The sequence below is a fragment of the Myotis nattereri genome (assembly GCF_964212035.1).
Source record: "Myotis nattereri genome assembly, chromosome: 13".
Classification (NCBI taxonomy): domain Eukaryota; kingdom Metazoa; phylum Chordata; class Mammalia; order Chiroptera; family Vespertilionidae; genus Myotis; species Myotis nattereri.
In genome coordinates this window covers 18387952-18405259 of record NC_138088.1, presented here as the reverse complement: position 1 = coordinate 18405259, position 17308 = coordinate 18387952, and the positions used below count along the sequence as shown (strand labels likewise).

Here is a 17308-nt window from a genome sequence, read left to right as displayed (position 1 = left end):
TTCTCTCTCATCATTGATGTTTCTATCTCTCTCTCCTTATCCCTTCCTCTCTGAAAGCAATAAAGAAATATATTTTAAAAAATAAAAATAAAAATAAAAAAAGGCTCTCCACAAAGGCTTTCCTGCCCAGGTGGGCCTCAGACCAGGAGCTCTGGAAGAAGGGAGTCGGGGTTACGACAGCACAGTCATCTGCCTCCCAGGGCTCGGGAGGAAGGGGGATACCCAGTGCGGCCCGGCGTCACGGTGGCTCGCAAAGGGAGAGGAAGGCAGAAGGCCTGCGACATCGAAGCCGAAGCCCTGCATCACAAACGCGAGCAAATAAAGGCGAGGACGTCAAGGTAACTGCGGAGGCCTCCGCGGCTGCAGGGAAACGGCGGCTGGCCGCAGAAACCACGGACCCGGAAGTCCTCTCCGGAAGCGCGTCCTCCGCGCCGGCCCGCCCAGGCCACGCCCACATTACCCGGGCGCGAGCTCGCCGTGCGCGTTCGTTCTCTGCGCGGCCGCTCCGGCTGAGGCCTGGGGGCGGGGCCGAAGGGGAAAGTGCCAAGACCGCTGAGGTAAGTTACCAAGGGCTCAGGGACGCCCAGGAGCTTTGCAGAAAGGGAGTTTATCCTCGGGATCCTACCTGCAGGGACTAGCGAAAAGGAGAAGCTAGGAGAAACGGGAGCCTGCCGCAGAGGGCGTGGAAAAGGAAGTCCCCGCAGGCCGCGACGGACTGAGAACGCATGCGCGCCTGGCGGTGGCACATGCGCGATCGCCCCTTGGGGGCCGAACGGGGGTTAGGCGGGAGTGTGGCCTGGAATGAGTTTGGGAACCTCTGGCGTTCTGGCTCCTCCCCTCTTCAGCCCTTTCTCTCCACCCCACCTGGTTTTCGCTGCAGCATCTGCTTGAATGGTAACGCAGCTATTTAAGTGGGATGGATACAGTGGAACGATTTGTTGATGGAATTTGATTTGCTTATAATCATTTGCCATTGTACCACGGTACCTTCTTTAAGAGTCTATCTTTTGAATAAGACTTTTTCAAAAGGAAGGAATCTTTTTTTTAACAAAATAAGCATAAATCTGCTAGGAAGGAAAATAGTTTATGAATACAAGGTCATCCCTGCCGTATGTGAAGTAAATATTGAATCGTCTTGCCCTGACCGGTTTGGCTCAGTGGATAGAGCGTTGGCCTGCGGACTGAAGGGTCCCAGGTTCGATTCCGGTCAAGGGCATGTACCTTGGTTGCGGGTACATCCCCAGTAGGGGGCGTGCAGGAGGCAGCTGATCGATGTTTCTCTCTCATCAGTGTTTCTAACACTCTCCCTTCCTCTCTGCAAAAAAAAAATCAATAAAATATATATATATATATACATAAAAATATTGAATCATCTTAGTGTGGACACAGACATTGTGTCCCCCCCCCCCCCCCCAAATAGCATTGCTCTTCTATGAGGATCTTTATTGCCAGTAGTCCCAGCTTCACTGATAGGGCCAAACTCCAGGTTACTTCATCAATATTTATTCAACAAAATCTTACTGAGCCACCTACTTTGGGCGTGGCAGCCTAGTGGCAGATAGATCTGCAGAATGAGGAAGAAAAGAAAACAGTAATGAACCAATCCTCTATCCCCTTCATAACCTTTGCTGAGCCTGCTAGCACTGTGTTCTGTCATTTATTCATCATTCCTGCAGGAAACGTGATCCAGGTTCTGTGCTAGGTCTTTTTTTTTTTTTTTTTCAATTACAATCAACTTTCATTATTATTTTCTACTTGGCCATTTTGACCAGAACTTTGTGCTAGGACTTGAAGATAGAAAGACAACTCCTTCCTCCTTTTCTAGATCACAGGATTCTTTCTAAGTTCATGAACCTTAAAATGAAAGTGTGAAGTGCATTAATGGAGGGCATTTTTCCTTTTCCTGAGCAGATCCTTTCCCCTCTAGGAGCTTGCTGACTCAATGTCAAATGGAGAGAATTAGAACTTTTCCTGTGAGTGTATTGGGACATAGTATGTATGAAAAGCAGATCTGCATGGAAAAAAAAAAAAGATTCAAGAGTAAATAATAATTAGTGACTTGGGAGAGCTAATAGTATTGTTTACTGTGCCGTAAATGTCCCAATTGCTTTAGTTAATATTAACCTTCATGACATTTCTAAGGTAGGTACTATTCCCATTTTAGAGATGAGGCAACTGAGGAACAGAGGTTAAGTGATTTGTGCAGAGTTATACAATAAGTAGCAAAAACCAGGACTTGAACGTAAGCCTAGAAGCTTCAGAATCTGAGCTCTGAAAGAGAAAGATCAATGGGCTTCCTCCCGCACTTGGGCTTGAACCCAAAACCAGGGTATGTACCCTGATGGGGAATGGAACCCAAAACCCTTGGGTGTATGGACAAAGCTCCAACCAGCTGAGCCACTCTCGCCAGGACCAGGATCTGAGCTCTTAACCACTATGCTATTTCACCTCTCACATGACACATGACATGCCAACAAAGCCATTGCTTAAAAAATGTCACAGCAAATAAGCTAAAGTCTCTCTACCTCAGTTTTGTTTTATCATTAATAAAATGGGGGAGTTGGATTAGATGACCTTTAAGGAATCTTTATGATTCCTGTGCAATGTTTAGTTCATGTAGTAAACATTAATTTAAACCAACAGCTACTTAGTATAGACCAGGCATTATGTTTGGTTCTGGTGATCATAATGCCTGCCTTAACAGAGCCATTCAAACTCGGGTTTATTGTTAGTTTCACTTTAACTCTGTTACCACCTCCTGATACCATTCAAAATTTAACCTACATCGTTAAAGTTTGACCTTACCCAGATGTATCTTTCCACCTCAACAGAAAACTGCTTGTTTATGTTAAAGTTAGCTTTGTGCTAATTCTGCACTCCAGTTTTTAACCCTGGTTGTTCTGTGTATTGAATGCTAGTTGTTCTGAATTTGAGAGAAAATAGGATGAAGGGAATTTCTTTGATTATATGCAGTTTAGAAGTCACGCTGTGTCTTGCTTTTGAAGTTGTCGGCCTTCTGGCAGTTAGCTTGAGTGCTCTACTGACCAACTGGGTTTTAAAATACAAAGTATCCCTTACATTTGCAACTGGTTAAAGCTTATGTCAAGGTATAGGGAAAAGACTGGAGTTTAAGTCTCAGGTGAAATACATAAACAGTTCACAGTGGGTTCTATTCTGAACTCATGGGACATAAGACTGAGCTACTCTCCAAAAGAAAACTAAGTTGTCTGTATACTTTATTTAGATCCCAGCAGAAATCTAAAGAGAATTTTTAAACATGTCACACCATGTTTTGAGCTAGTATGGTCCAAGGGATTGGATATGAATCTAAGTTCAAAAGGTGTTGCCTCTAAGAATATGAATACAATTTGGAAAGTTATAGAGCTCAGAGGGAAAAAGGAAAAGTGACTAATACAAGGTTGAAAATGTCCTTAGTCAGTGCATTTTTAAATGGGCTGACATTCTAATTATAGCAGTTGCCTTACTGTTCCCATATCCCACTGCAGTATTAATCAGTATTACTTATAGACATGTAATGAAATCAGACACTAAGGCCTGCTTCCCTCACAACCTTAAATCGTAATCACAAAATTAAGGAAACAGAACAGCCAGATTTTCAGAAATGCACAGTATATTATTTCCCTTGCTAGGAAACTGGATTATGCATATATAGGGTTTATATCTGTATAGCTTTTCCTCATTAAAAAAATATTTTTTTTTTTCAAAAATAAGTTTCAGAGGTAGAACTTGGCAAAGGGGGCATACATGGTGGTGGGAAAAGACTTGACTTTGAGTGGTGGGCACACCATGCAGCATGCAGGTGATGTGTTATCGAGTTGTACACTTGAAACCTGTATGGTTCTATTAACCAATGTCACCTCAGTAAATTCAGTAAATTTCAACTTTTTATAACAAATGTATTCCTTTTGCAAATAGCAAAATAAAAGTTTAGCAAAAATTCTCTCTGGCCATTAAAAGGGGAATTTATTTTAAAAATCCATGTAAAGTCATTTTTATCTTTTTTTATGTTATGTGAACCAAAATTCACGGTACATAAATTAGCCATTAGCCATTTTCAAGTATACAGTTCAGTTTAAAGTCATTTTTTAGTCTAAATATTAGAGCTGTACTTTCCAATACAGTAAACACCAGCCCCCTGTGACTATTTAAATTTCAGTTAGCATTAAATAACATTTAAAATACAGTTTTTTAATCAACTAGTTTAATAATCACTATGAGGGTAGTTGCTGCCATGTTGGACAGGCAGAAGTAGCACATTAGAACATTAATAGATGCAGAAGTTCTGTTAGCACAATACTAGACTTTTTTTTTTAAGAAAACACACTTTTTAGAATCTTTTGTAAATGTATGGTGTAAGTTTCTATGGTAAAAGTATTTTTGTTTTATTTTGTAAGGTGTATTCAGTATAGGTTTTCTCATTTACATTTGGACTTTTTTATTTTATTGATATGGCAAGAGATGAAACACTCAATAGCTGCTCTATTCCTAATAGGGCCTATTAAATAAGCCATGAATTCTGAAATCATTTCCTGAACTATTTTTTTCTAGTCTTGGGACGCCACCAAGTGATCAACTTGCATATTACACTTGGATGAAAAGGGTTGGTTTTTTTTTATTTCTTAATAAAAGGGCCAATATGTACTTCCTAACCAATTCCCCTTCCTTGGGAGCAGAACACAGTGTTATTCTGGAATTTTATTTGGAAAATTTTGTAAGTGAATATTTGCTGTGGCTTGGTCAGGATGTATCCAAGACAAACTGTCCAATGAGGCATGGTTGTTTTATCCGCATATAATGTATTTCTTCAGTCAAATTACTACCTTGGCCTGGCCCTGCCACCCTTTTTAACCCATAAATCACCCACAGTCAATCCCAAGTGACATAAACAGTTTACCAATGGTAGGAAATAGTGTTTTAAGTAGAAAAACTAAGAATAAACATATCTTCACTTAAAATCCTGAGTGACATTTTGGCCCAAGGCTCAATAAAAGATCGTAGGAGTAGAGGGTAAAAAAAGGGGGAGCCAATTTCTTACTAAACTTGTGCTGGCTTTTATGGCAGCTAGAATGAAATGTCGCTCTCACTCCCATAAATGTGCCAACTGCTGTTTCCTTTCTCCGCAGTGAAGTGAGACTTCTGCTAGAAGGAAATGGCTGCCTCTTCTTCATCCTCCTCAGCCGGTGGGGTCAGTGGAAGTTCTGTCAGTGGATCTGGTTTCAGTGTCTCAGACCTCGCCCCACCACGGAAGGCCCTTTTCACCTACCCCAAAGGCGCTGGGGAGATGTTAGAAGGTGAGCTCAGGCTGCTTTTTGCCGATAATTGGATTCAGACCTGCAATAAATGTTATTTGTAAAGATGCTATTCAGTGGATTAGAAGAATTTGCCCTGATTTCAGCTCCACATTTCATCTTTTTTCCCCATTTCAAAATAATATCTTTAAAACACAAATCTCCAAAATCAGAACTTTGGAGCTAAAAAAGACTTTGGAACTCATAGAAGTCATCTAGAGCCGCGGTTGCCAACCTTTCGGACCTCATGGACCACCGGTTGGCGACCACTGATCTAGAGTTATTTAGACCCAGGAAAGTTCAAGTGATTTGCTCATGTTAAAGACAAAGTAAGCACTGGAACCAGAAATTCTCTTTTTTTAAAAATATATTCTATTGATTTTTTACAGAGAGGAAGGGAGAGGGAGAGAGAACTAGAAACATCGATGAGAGAGAAACATTGATCAGCTGCCTCCTGCACACTCCCTACTGGGGATGTGTCCGCAACCAAGGTACATGCCCTTGACCGGAATTGAACCTGGGACCCTTCAGTTCACAGGCTGACGCTCTATCCACTGAGCCAAACCGGTTAGGGTCAGAAATTCCCTTGATCTCCTGCTCCAGTTTGCTTTATCCTAACACTAGCTTGTCTCCCTATGATTAGTAGGCTTGACAAATGTTGTCTTATGTTGTTAATCTAAAGTTAGATGAACCCCATCAAAGAGGTTCTGAGAGGAAATCGAAAGTAATATACTACTGTTACAGGTGAAGGTGACTGTGCTGGCCCACTGCAGGACAGGGCTGTGTGGTTCTTCTAGCACTGGAGCTGGATTTTTGCATCATACTATCCGCCGTCTTATTCTGCACACATTTGCAAACTGGCTGGGCAAGATCAGGGCACAGGCTGGAAGCATGAAATGGCATTGGTACCTGGAATTCATCAGATTCATGTCGCTTTAGGAGCTACACCAATAAATTCTTTTTTTTTTTTTTTTTTTTTTTTTTTGCACCAATAAATTCTTAATGGAGAGCATAAAAATGACCTGAAGAGCTTATTTAAGCCCCCATTTCTGGCCCACCCTTAGCGATTCTGAATTAGTCTAGGGTGCAGCACAGGAATCTTTATTTTGACTAACACCCAGGGGAGTTTCATGAAAATGATCCTCAACTATTATACTATTTATCATAATTTGGAAAAAAGTCAACAAAGAACCTATCAAGAATTCAAAATCTACTTGATTCTAGCACTTTTGTGCTTAATTATTTATTGATCTTTTTGTTTTAAATACTGCAAATTTCAGTAAATATATTTAATCTGAAAATGTCTCTGAGAAAGTTACAAACTGTAGATAGCAATTGGCTTCCAGGGGTGATCTTTATTCATTTATATCAGGTATGATAAAAAGTTTTGGATTAAGCCAGGGCAAATAGAAGAATCATTTTGGCAGGAAAATATGGAAAGACTGGGACCATAAGGCTTTCTAGAATTAATTCAAATCATGATTATTGAAGTAGATGGTAGGATAACATAGTGATACATCTGAAGTGTCTGTACTTGTGTCTTTGCCTTTTCATTTTCTTCAGTTTTGTTAAAATATTCAAGTTAGTGTCACTGAGTCTGGAGGTAGTAATTGGGACCTTACCATATTTGACACTGAAAGTATATTATGACTTCGATTATACATAGCATAGGCCTGGTATTAAGCAACTTTCCCACAAAACAAATCAAAAGTTGAAAGCATTTAAATTACTTAATGAACAACAACAAAAAACTAAATTGCTTAATGAGTTTTATAGCAACAGATGAGGAATCAATGTTTAACAGCAGACTCTAAGATTGAAGTCATTTCAATTCTGGCTGTGGGAGGAATTTAATACTGGAGATCCCTCCTTAGTCTCCAAGCTATAAGCATTCTTTGCTAGTATACACCAGATTACTTGGAAACATTAAAAGAAGAAAGGCTTCTGAGATTAGTCTGAATGTTGATGTTCTAACAAGTTACAGCTCTATCCATTTTTATTCATCTCAGTGCGCTTTATGGAGGAATGTGTTGGCTTTCTAGTGTAGGAGGAATTAAGTTTAAGTTCACAGTGCACAGTTTTTATTCTTTTTTTAAAAATATATTTTATTGATTTTTTACAGAGAGGAAGGGAGAGGGATAGAGAGTTAGAAACATCGATGAGAGAGAAACATTGATCAGCTGCCTCCTGTACACTCCCCACTGGGGATGTGCCCGCAACCAAGGTACATGCCCTTGACTGGAATCGAACCTGGGACCCTTGAGTCCACAGGCCGATGCTCTATCCACTGAGCCAAACCAGTTAGGGCGCACAGTTTTTATTCTTAAGTTTAAAGTTTCATCCATATTTTAAAGCTGCTTACACTTAAGGACAGAATATAAAAAACTAGAGATGGCAATCCCTGAACTGTCCTGGTCAAATCAAGAATGTTAAATTGAGCCTGACAGGTTGGATTCTCTGTCAGGGCACATGCCAGGGTTGCCAGCTTGATCCCCAGTAGGGGGCATGCAGGAGGCAGCTAATCAATGTTTCTCTCTCATCGTTTCTATTTTTCCCTCTTCCTCTCTCTCTCTAAAATCAATAAAAATATTTTTTTAAAAAAAGAATGTTAAATTGAAAAGAATACTCATAAATGTGAGTTAATAAAGACGTTAGATTCGAAAGCCATCTTCTACCATTCTTACAGTGATACTGCTATGCAATTAATATTACCATGTAGCAAACCATTTTTCTTACAGTAGTTTAATTAAATATGAAAATAGAGTAAGAAGAGTTGAATATGAAAATAGAGTAAAAAGAATTGCCTGTCAAACAAAGGTTGGATGCTGTTTATAATCTTAACAGGTTCAGTTTGATCGTGTATCCTCCTACATCTAGGATAGTAAACCCAATTAACCTGTAGTTAACCTTGTGAATTAACTTTTTTGTGTGCCTACTTGCCCCCTGATAAGCAGTATACAGCAGTTTTCAGCATTCTCCTGCCCTTGACCAAATTGTCCTCACCCAATTATTAGTAAGCCCTCCTGCTCAGAAGTGGCTGAATTTTAGTGACATTGTAGGCCACTGCGGTATAAGTTATCTGACATTGTCTAATTTCCTGTTGTGAGGTAATATTCTTTTAAATGAATTTGTTAGCATCCTATTTGTTGGAGTTGCAGTGGTGTTAGATTTGGGCAATTTACTGAACTTTTCTTTACTTATAACCTTTGCTTGTCTCTTAAGAGGAAAGCTGATGTATTGTTGCTTGGTGTGTTACAAAGGGTTTGATTACAATTTCTAAATGGAAGACAGATTGCCCCAGGCTGACTCCTCTCTGGAGAAATTCCAGGCTTTAGATTAGTACAGATATCACACTTAATAGGATGTGGCCGAGGAGCAGTGGACTTTGTGGTTAATACAGAGCTGCAAATCAGCAAAAGTGTATTCTGTAGGCATAGAGAGTGGCAGAGATCTCGGCAAAAGCCTACAGAGTGCCTCTCTGAAAGATTAGCTTACATCCTTTTGCTTTGAAGTTGATTACCAAGGGAAATATGCAAATGTTATAATTTAAACATTTTATTGATTTTTAGAGAGAGAGGAGGGGAGAGAGAGAGATAGAAACATCAGTGAGAGAAAAACATCATCAATCAGCTGTCTCTTGCACACCCCTTACTGGGGATCGAGCCCACAACCTGGGCATGTGTCCTGACCTGGAATCAAACCATGACCTCTTGGTTCCTGGGTCAACGATCAACCACTGAGCCACACCCGCCGGGCAGCATTTTATCCTAATAGCTAGCACCAGTGATTAAATGTAAGTAGAAGGTACCACTTCCAAGAGTTTCCAGTCCAAATACATCTTGGCCTGATCCTTATAGCCCATAATCCCCAATGCCTTGTTTGAGATCTTAAAGCTCAATATATAGTTCAGGATCAAACCACCTGAGAATTGAGCTCTAATTCTCTATGCTTTGCTCATTCTAAAATGAAACTTCAGTTATAATTTGACTCTTTAAGCAGGGGTATGAATAAGATAATGAACACTGGTATATTTACACAGAAGAGCCATAATAAATTGCATCATTGTTGTCAAATGTTCACACAGTCCCTCTTCCCATAGTGGAATTTATAGCTACTCGCTGCCCGATTATCTGAAAAACTCAATGATATCTTTAGCTTACCTAGATCTTTAAACTGGACAGTCAGTGTAATATTCAATTAATTGGAAAAAAATTTTTTTTTGCTCAGTGTAGATGATCTGCTCCATAGATGACATGGGAGTGGGAGGAGATCAGATCAGATCCCACATAGCACAATATGTAGAAAAGAGATTGAATTTAAAGAATGTAGCACTCTCCCTAAACTGCACATCACTTTATGAAAAATAATTATATTTTCCTTTTTTGCATCAATTTTGAATATTGAACAAAAGAAGCCCTCTTGGTTGTATACTCAAGCCATCTGGACACAATATCCGTGGTGTTTCTTTATTGTTTACCATGACTTCTGAAATAAGGTCTGCCTTGTGTAAAAGTCAGCCTGAAGCCAGAATGTGTTAGTCCTAACTCCTTATCACTTAATACCTGGCTGACGCACCAGCCCGTGATTGATGGCTGAGTGCTTGACACCAAGGAGTGCTGACATGAACTACCACCTAAAAAAAGACAACTGTGTCCTCTGCCTCCATTTGTTTTAGGATTTTTGCAATAAATTACCTTCCCCAAATGATTTGAGCTACCCTTGTAATGTCACATTTTTCTACATGAGCTCTGTGTCCTTTGGGGTATGTTTTGCTCTATCAGCCCCTGCCTGACAAGGAATAACATGAACTAAGTTGTATTTCACAATCATCTTCCAAATGCTGTGGTGACTGAGTTAGCTACCTTCTTGTTGCCAGTGCTTGGCACCAGTACAGCACTAGGCTCTAAAATTGCACTGTACTCTTATCGCCATCCAAATTGCAATGTTTTGGTTCATTGGGAAAATCAAGGTTACAATTTGCGTTGACAGAATGAAATTTCCCAGCAGTGTTTTGTCATGGTCATAGTGATGTAATTTGATGTACTGAAAAACAACAACAGCTATTTTTCCCTCAGCTTGACTTTTTAGAATGAAAATTAGTTCACGTTTTGGTGTACCTTTGTATTTTGATAGCACAGTGGTCACATGGCCAAATGTGTCAGCTGTCAGTGTTTGCCTGACATACAGAACAGGAGAACATTAGGAAACTATTGGGTTGGGAGGGGAGAAATGCTGACCAGGACGTCAGACTAAGGTTTCTTGTTTTTTGTTTTTTTAAACACTATTTTTAAATTCTTAAACAAGTAGAGGAACTATTTTAATATTCTAGGTATAGAAATAGCTTTTATAACTGAGCAATGTTAGTTCCAAATGAAACAGAAACCCTCTTTGTAAACACTGAAAAGTAGACCCTGAATGTAAAAGCAGGGAAAAGGGACACGTTTACTTGGTTGACTGGAGCCGTAAAACCCTCAAAGCAGATTAAAACTTTTTCTCTCATTTGTAGATGGCTCTGAGAGATTTCTCTGTGAATCTGTTTTCAGCTACCAGGTGGCTTCTACACTGAAGCAGGTAAAACATGGTAAGCACGTGAGTGTTGTGTACTTAACTATGAGAATAAATTTCCAGGGTGAGATTCATAAAGGTTGGTGTACTTTGTGACAAACTCTTGAAATTCAGCAAGGCTGTTTGAGTGGACTTTCTAAATTACCTGCAACAAAAACATTCTGCAGCCTCCATCCACACATAATGTCCTCATTAAAGCTTAAAGTTGAAGTCAAAGGGTTAGTTTTCTAGGGGAGTTAATGCTTCCTACTTTTATGTTGCTTTTTCCTCCCCTTTCTGAAAACTTTGTTTACTGTAACCCTCCCCTGGTTTGCCATCATCTTCATTTTCAAGTATTTATGTAATACCTCATGGTCTACCTGGACTCTGAGATCCCGGTAGCACCTTTTCTGTCCCATCATGCCTCACCTGCCTTCATTTATGCATCAGGGAACTGTTCCCCGACCAGATCATTGCACCATTGAAGGCATAATGTTGGGGGAAAGCTGCAATTGCCTGTAACCCTAGGCGTTTAGTACACGTCACTATGGCATGCAGGATAAGTTGTTTATTAGTTTTTTTAAGATTAAGTCTTCTGACCAACATAGAATAAGACCCCATTACTAGAATATTAAGGGGGAAACTCCTTGTAGAAATTACTTTTAAACCAGTCATCATGTTGGTGATTGGTGACTCTAATGGGAAATACATTGTGTTATATATAACCTCCTTAACTCGTTACAGATCAGCAAGTTGCTCGGATGGAAAAACTAGCTGGTTTGGTAGAAGAGCTGGAGGCAGATGAGTGGCGGTTCAAACCCATCGAGCAGCTGCTGGGGTTCACACCCTCTTCGTGTTGACCTTGCCTGGGTGGGCACCCCTGGTGAGCACAGCAAGTGCAGAGCCAGCGGGGACTTCTCCTCCACCTTACATAGCCAGCCAGAGGTTCACAGCGCCACTGCTGAATTGTTCATTCTCATCAGTACTTAGTCTCTCTGTATCTATCCACAAGCAACAGTATTTAAATGTGTGATCTTGCAGGGAAAATTTGTGTTTATTTGTTTTTAAAAGCTTTGAGAATTAGGTTAAGACAGTCGGCATCAGAGAACCAGGAGGTTTGGGTTTAAGAGAGTTATAAAACTTGGCAAGCCGGGTAGGTCACAAGCCAGAATTAGCCAACGGAATGGCTTCTCTCCTGACACTTGTGCAGTGGGTGGAATCCTCACCAGTCAAGTCCAGGTCAGGATCTGGAGTTATAAAATTCAGCACTTCTGACGTAAAACGTTCTGTTTTGCTGATGAATGTGATTTCTACTCAGGACCTGTCTGAATGAGGCATATTTAAATGTTTAGGGTTTTTTCTATTTTTAGACATCCAATTCTATAGATTCTAACTTTTTCTAACCTCTTTTAGACATGCCAAATTCTGGCAAAAGAATTGTTTTTTGAATGTTGAAGCACTTGTAAGAATAAAGCAGTGAGCGATATCCTTTAAACACAGAAATCCTGAGTTCCTCCTGTTGGTGGGCTCAAGCAGTTCTGTGGCAAATAAATCCTTTGAACGAGCTCCAAATTGGTTTCTTTATCCTTTCAGAGTCTCAGAGATTGGGGGCAGGGGGCAGAGGTCAGATTATTTTTTATAAGACAGGAATCTAAAAACCATTTATCCTAAGCAAATGGGAATATTTGTCTTTACAAAAATATGTGAATTTATCTTATCAGTTTCTAACTAGGTTTTTATATTATGATAGGGAAAAACCTGGAAAGCTAAACGGTACCCTTTGTTCTCCCTCACAGATTCCAGGTCGACACTGCACAATTAAGAGAATAGTTTTCACCACCACCACCACCACCGTTAAAAAAAAGAGAGAGAGAATAGTTTTATTAGATTTTATGCAAATTTTGCCTCAGAAACATTTGCCTTTCTCCTCATTAATAACTTGTACCTGTCCTGCTTAGAGTGGCTTAATTATGAATAAATATAATCCCAGTAGCAATTGTCCCTAATCTCAAAGTGTTTAACATGTACTACCTGACGGGGAGGTGGTGGCCTCATTGAGTCACGAAGGAATCTGAGCACAGAGAAGGTAAAGCTGGCTCGTGATCCAGAGCCCAGGCAGAAGAAAATCTTGGAACTGGAATAGATTCCAGTTGATTGATAATTCAGCCCACTATTCTTGTCTCTAAAGCACATCAGCACAAAAATTACTAGCCTCGAAAGCTCATCTGTTTCCATATTAATTTCTCAACCCAAACAAACTCCATATTGGAAAACCACTGAGTTTCCTAATGTACTTTTTAGCATCAATCATGTGAGTTATTACCAAAGAAAAAGAATAAAAATACATAGACTACAGTAAACCTTTAAATCATGGTTTCAGTGACAGTTTAGAAGCAATCACTAATTTTCTCTCATTGGTTTCATTTGTATAATTGTACAACACAGACACTGTATTAACTCATCTTTACCCTTTGGTATTTGAACTTACAAAATTTTTCTCTTTAAATTGAACATTTCCACCCTGGCCGGGTTGGCTCAGTGGATAGAGCGTTGCCCTGCAGACTGAAAGGTCCTGGGTTCAATTCCAGTCAAGGGCATATACGTCATACCCTGGCCCCAGTCATGGAGTGTTTGGTTTCTCTTTCACATCAATGTTTCTCTCTCTCTCCCTCTCCCTTCCACTCTCTAAAACTCAGTGAGATAAATATCCTATGGTGAGGATTAAAAAAAAAGTTGGGACATTTCTTTTTCTGACCTTGGAAATTAAAGAGATTCTAGAGTTGAATAGAGAGAGATGCTTTCTGAAGCACCTTTCACGGTGATCATTCAGCTTCTACTTGAGTGCCGCCAGGAAAGGGACCCTCGCTGTGTTTTTAAGTGGCCCCTCCCTCTCTGCACCTTTCAGCTGGTTATTATGTTTCATCATCCACAACTCCAATTACCATGCTTTGGCCCTAGAGACAGACCTTGCTGCTCATCTGTCGTCTCTGCACTCATTATGTGCCAGTCACTCACAGGCATTAATTATAATCCTTTCAGTGACACTGCAAGATATGAAATATCCCCTGATACAGAAGAGGAACTTGAAGCTCAGAGGGAGCATTAGTTGCCAAGGCTGCATAGCTAAGTAAATGGCCAAGGCCGGATTTGAACTCAGAGTCTGCCAGACTCCGAAGCTGAGATTATTTTTGATGCACGGTGCTGCATCCCACTGAGCCCATCCCACTGCCTTATACAAAGAAAAAGCCTCACACTTTTTTAATGGCCAAATGAACTAGCTACCAGGAGGAACGAAGCCTTTGTCCCAGTACTTGGTGATAAGGGGTCTCAAGCACAATGAAGGAACAGCCTCTTCCTTAAAAACTGATAGGAATTAGCTTATGTGTGTGCCTGCATAACCTTCTAAGATTGAGGGTGGTGAAAATGTAGTTACGTCCTTGAGGGACACCTACCAGCAAGTGAGCAAGGGGGAGGCAAGAGGACAGAGGGCAGCTCTGGCCAGGCCTGCAGACAGCGTCCTAAGAACGCTGATGGTAACAGGGTACCTCTGTGCATAAGGCACGTTGCAGTTTCCAAAGCATTTTCACATATGTATTGTGGATTCACATCAACCCTGTGAGAGAAGTGAGGCAGTCATCACTTTACAGTTGAGGAAACAGGCACAGAGACGGTAAGGTACCAAGATTATAGTTAAGCAAGGGGGGTCTTTCAAATCTTTTTCTCCATACCTTCTAGTTCATCACATACTAGGAAATTTGAAGGCAGTATTTGCTGTTAATAAAGAATTATTCATGTCAATCTGATATACAATGACATATAATTTATCTCATAGTAATGAGACATAAATAGTAGACTTTTTACATAGACAAAAATTTTGCTTTTTGACCTCATAATTAATTATCCAGGATCAGTATTAAAGTCCTTCTTTTTCACTGATACACATAAGTGTGTTACTTAATAGTGCCATTCCATGCCTGGCAGCTCACCTGGAATGACAGTATAAGTCATGTTTCTGACCCAAGGACCTCTGCTTTGTCCAGTTACTTGCAGCCTAAGGCTTTCCTTCCCCCACATGGTTGCGAGTCCTTGAATCCCTTCTTCCTGATTGAAACACCAGATACTGAAGTGTGGACCTAAGGCCAAGGCAGAGGTAGAAGAAAGGAGACAGGACCAGGGGATGCCTAACATCCAGAGAAAAGGGGGAACCTGTCCAATAACCGGGTGCCCTTGCAGGCAAACTTAACAGATACTGCACGTGGAGGGTGAGGCCGCTCTGCCTCCCTGTGCTTTTTTTTGCCAAAGCCCCTAACTCTACCTGACACATCTTGCCAGGTCTCCTTGGTCCAACCAAGACAAAGCCTTTCCACAAAAAGGGAAAAGCTGAACTAGCAGATCCTTTGGAGAGTTAAATCTCGAGTTGCAGGCCGAGTACAAAGATACCCGACCTTTTCTTGCTTCCCAGAGCTGAGTTTGGAGTGGAGATGGAGCAAGAGCGGAGAACGTAAAGGAGGATGGAGCACGGTGCTTTGCCATTAGTCTGCCTTGTTTATTTGCAACGGGTCAAACTGGGAGACAGGATTTTAGAGCAGGAAGAGACCTTAGAGATCATATATTCACCCCCGGTTTACAAATACAATGTCAAGAATTTGTCTCATTCACCTTCATACACTCAGCACTGGAACACTACCTGGCAGGTAGTAAGTGAGTGAATGAATTTGATGTGTGTTTTCCCTGTTTTAGACGCTGTGTTATCTGCAGAGCAACATCCATAGTGGACTAATGCCTAAGGTCACTGAGATAAGTAGTGGGCGGGGCCAAAACTATAACCCAGGCCTCTCTGTAGTGCTACACTGACAGCGGAAGCTGTGGAATAAATGAAAACTGTGCCAAAGCAGCCATGCCTCACACGATCCCATCCTCATGGGGATCCAAGGCCAGTTGAGTTGGTGGGTTCCTGCCCTCCTGGTCCTGCACACATGCGGGGTAATGCCACGTGTCTGCTTCTGCAAGCTCTTCTCCACCTCTCAAGGTCCATTCATTACTCCAGTCGGTCAAGTTCTCCTGGCAGCTTATTTCATTTTTGTAATATAAGCTCTTTAGGGCAGGTAATGAAACAACATACAGTTTACTACCGGCAACAAAACGGGATGATCCTTTCCACCTGTCTTTTATTCATTCAACCGACAACTATTGAGCACTTCCTATGCATCTGCTAGATACTGAGGATACACTATCAAACAAGACACAGTCACCAACCTCGAGTTTATAAATATATTAAGGGAGAAAAGGGTAATTTTAAGTGTAAAAACTGTCGGCTTGGAGAAAGCATGAGATCCTACAGAGTCAGAGACCGTTAATTCCACTGAGCCAAAAGAGGCTTCCTTAGCTGGATGATGTTTAGGCCGAGACCCGAAGAACAAGTAAGTGAGGTGAGAAGGAAGGACTTCCTAGGTGGAAGGAAAGAAATATGCAAAGGTGCAAGGGTGAGAAAGGGCATCGTGCTTTCGGGGAGCTGCAGGAGCTTTGTCCTGGCTAGTCCATAGACTATAAGGGCAAAGATGAGACAGGATCGGACCTCATGGATTTGCTAAGGAATCTGAACTTCAACCAGAGAACAGTGGGAAACCATTACATGGTTGTGAAGTAAGGGAATGACAACATCCAGTTTCACATCAGAAATTTTAGTTGGGCGGGGGGGGGGGGGGGGGGGCAGGGTGATGACGAATGGGTGGCAGTAAGATCCAGATCCTTAGGAAGCTGTGGTGGGAGTCCAGGTGAGAGATAACTGCAGCCTGCATCAAAGATGTGGCTGCAGAGGATGGCTTGGATTTGAAAGTCACTCAGGAAGTATCATACACAGGACCTGATGGCTGGTCAGATTTGGAGAACTCAGGGAGGAAAACCAGGTACTGTTCACGGAGACGGAGGTACAGGAAGAGGAGTGGACTCAAGGAGATGTCCAATAAGCAAGTGACTATGTCTGTAGCTCAGGAGAGTGAGCTGAGCTACAGTTAAGTTTGGGACTCACCAGCCTAGAGATGTTGGTTGAATCAAAGGTAGCATGAATGGAATTGTCCAGGGAGAGAGCCCGTAGAGTGAGGGGATAACTGGACCAAGCAGGATCGAATTCCGGAGGAATCCTAACATGCAAGAGACAGGCAGAGGGGGAGGAGCCTAGGGAAGCAACAGGCAGGAAAGAGCTGGAAAAGGAGGAGGAGTTCGGCATCAGAAACCAAGCAGAGAGAGATGAGAAGGAGGCTGCAAGCAGCAGTGCCCGGGGTGGCCAAGCAAGTAACTGAGAGAGGGACGGAGAAGGTCTTTGGATTTTACCAAGGAAACTGTCGGTGACCTTGTCTCAAGAGTAGCCGTCACAGGAGGCGTGGTGGCGGCAAAGCCAGCCTTCCGTGGGTGGGAAGCTCAGTGGAAGGTGAAATGTGAGGCCGAATCTAGGCAAC

The 17308-nt window shown here is 41.5% G+C and overlaps 2 protein-coding genes across 5 annotated transcripts in view; one reads left to right on the top strand and one right to left on the bottom strand.

The window, feature by feature from the left end:
- ASCC1 (activating signal cointegrator 1 complex subunit 1) overlaps positions 1-17308 on the bottom strand; it is a 134383-nt gene that overhangs the window by 94190 nt on the left and 22885 nt on the right. Inside the window, exon 1 of one of the 4 annotated variants that reach the window (XM_081105323.1) lies at positions 626-735. The exons of 2 other annotated variants lie outside the window; for them this stretch is intronic. The gene's annotated coding sequence lies outside the window, so the exon portion shown is untranslated. Of the gene's footprint in view, positions 1-222; positions 463-625; positions 736-17308 lie in introns of those variants that run through there. One more of the 4 variants, XM_081105326.1, reaches the window with a different exon arrangement.
- On the top strand, positions 453-12845 carry ANAPC16 (anaphase promoting complex subunit 16). The gene is made up of 5 exons (XM_081105327.1): positions 453-557; positions 5145-5312; positions 10816-10890; positions 11598-11736; positions 12650-12845. Exons 2-4 carry the CDS (start codon positions 5171-5173, stop codon positions 11711-11713), a joined length of 333 nt encoding a protein of 110 aa, XP_080961453.1. The 5' UTR covers positions 453-557; positions 5145-5170; the 3' UTR covers positions 11714-11736; positions 12650-12845.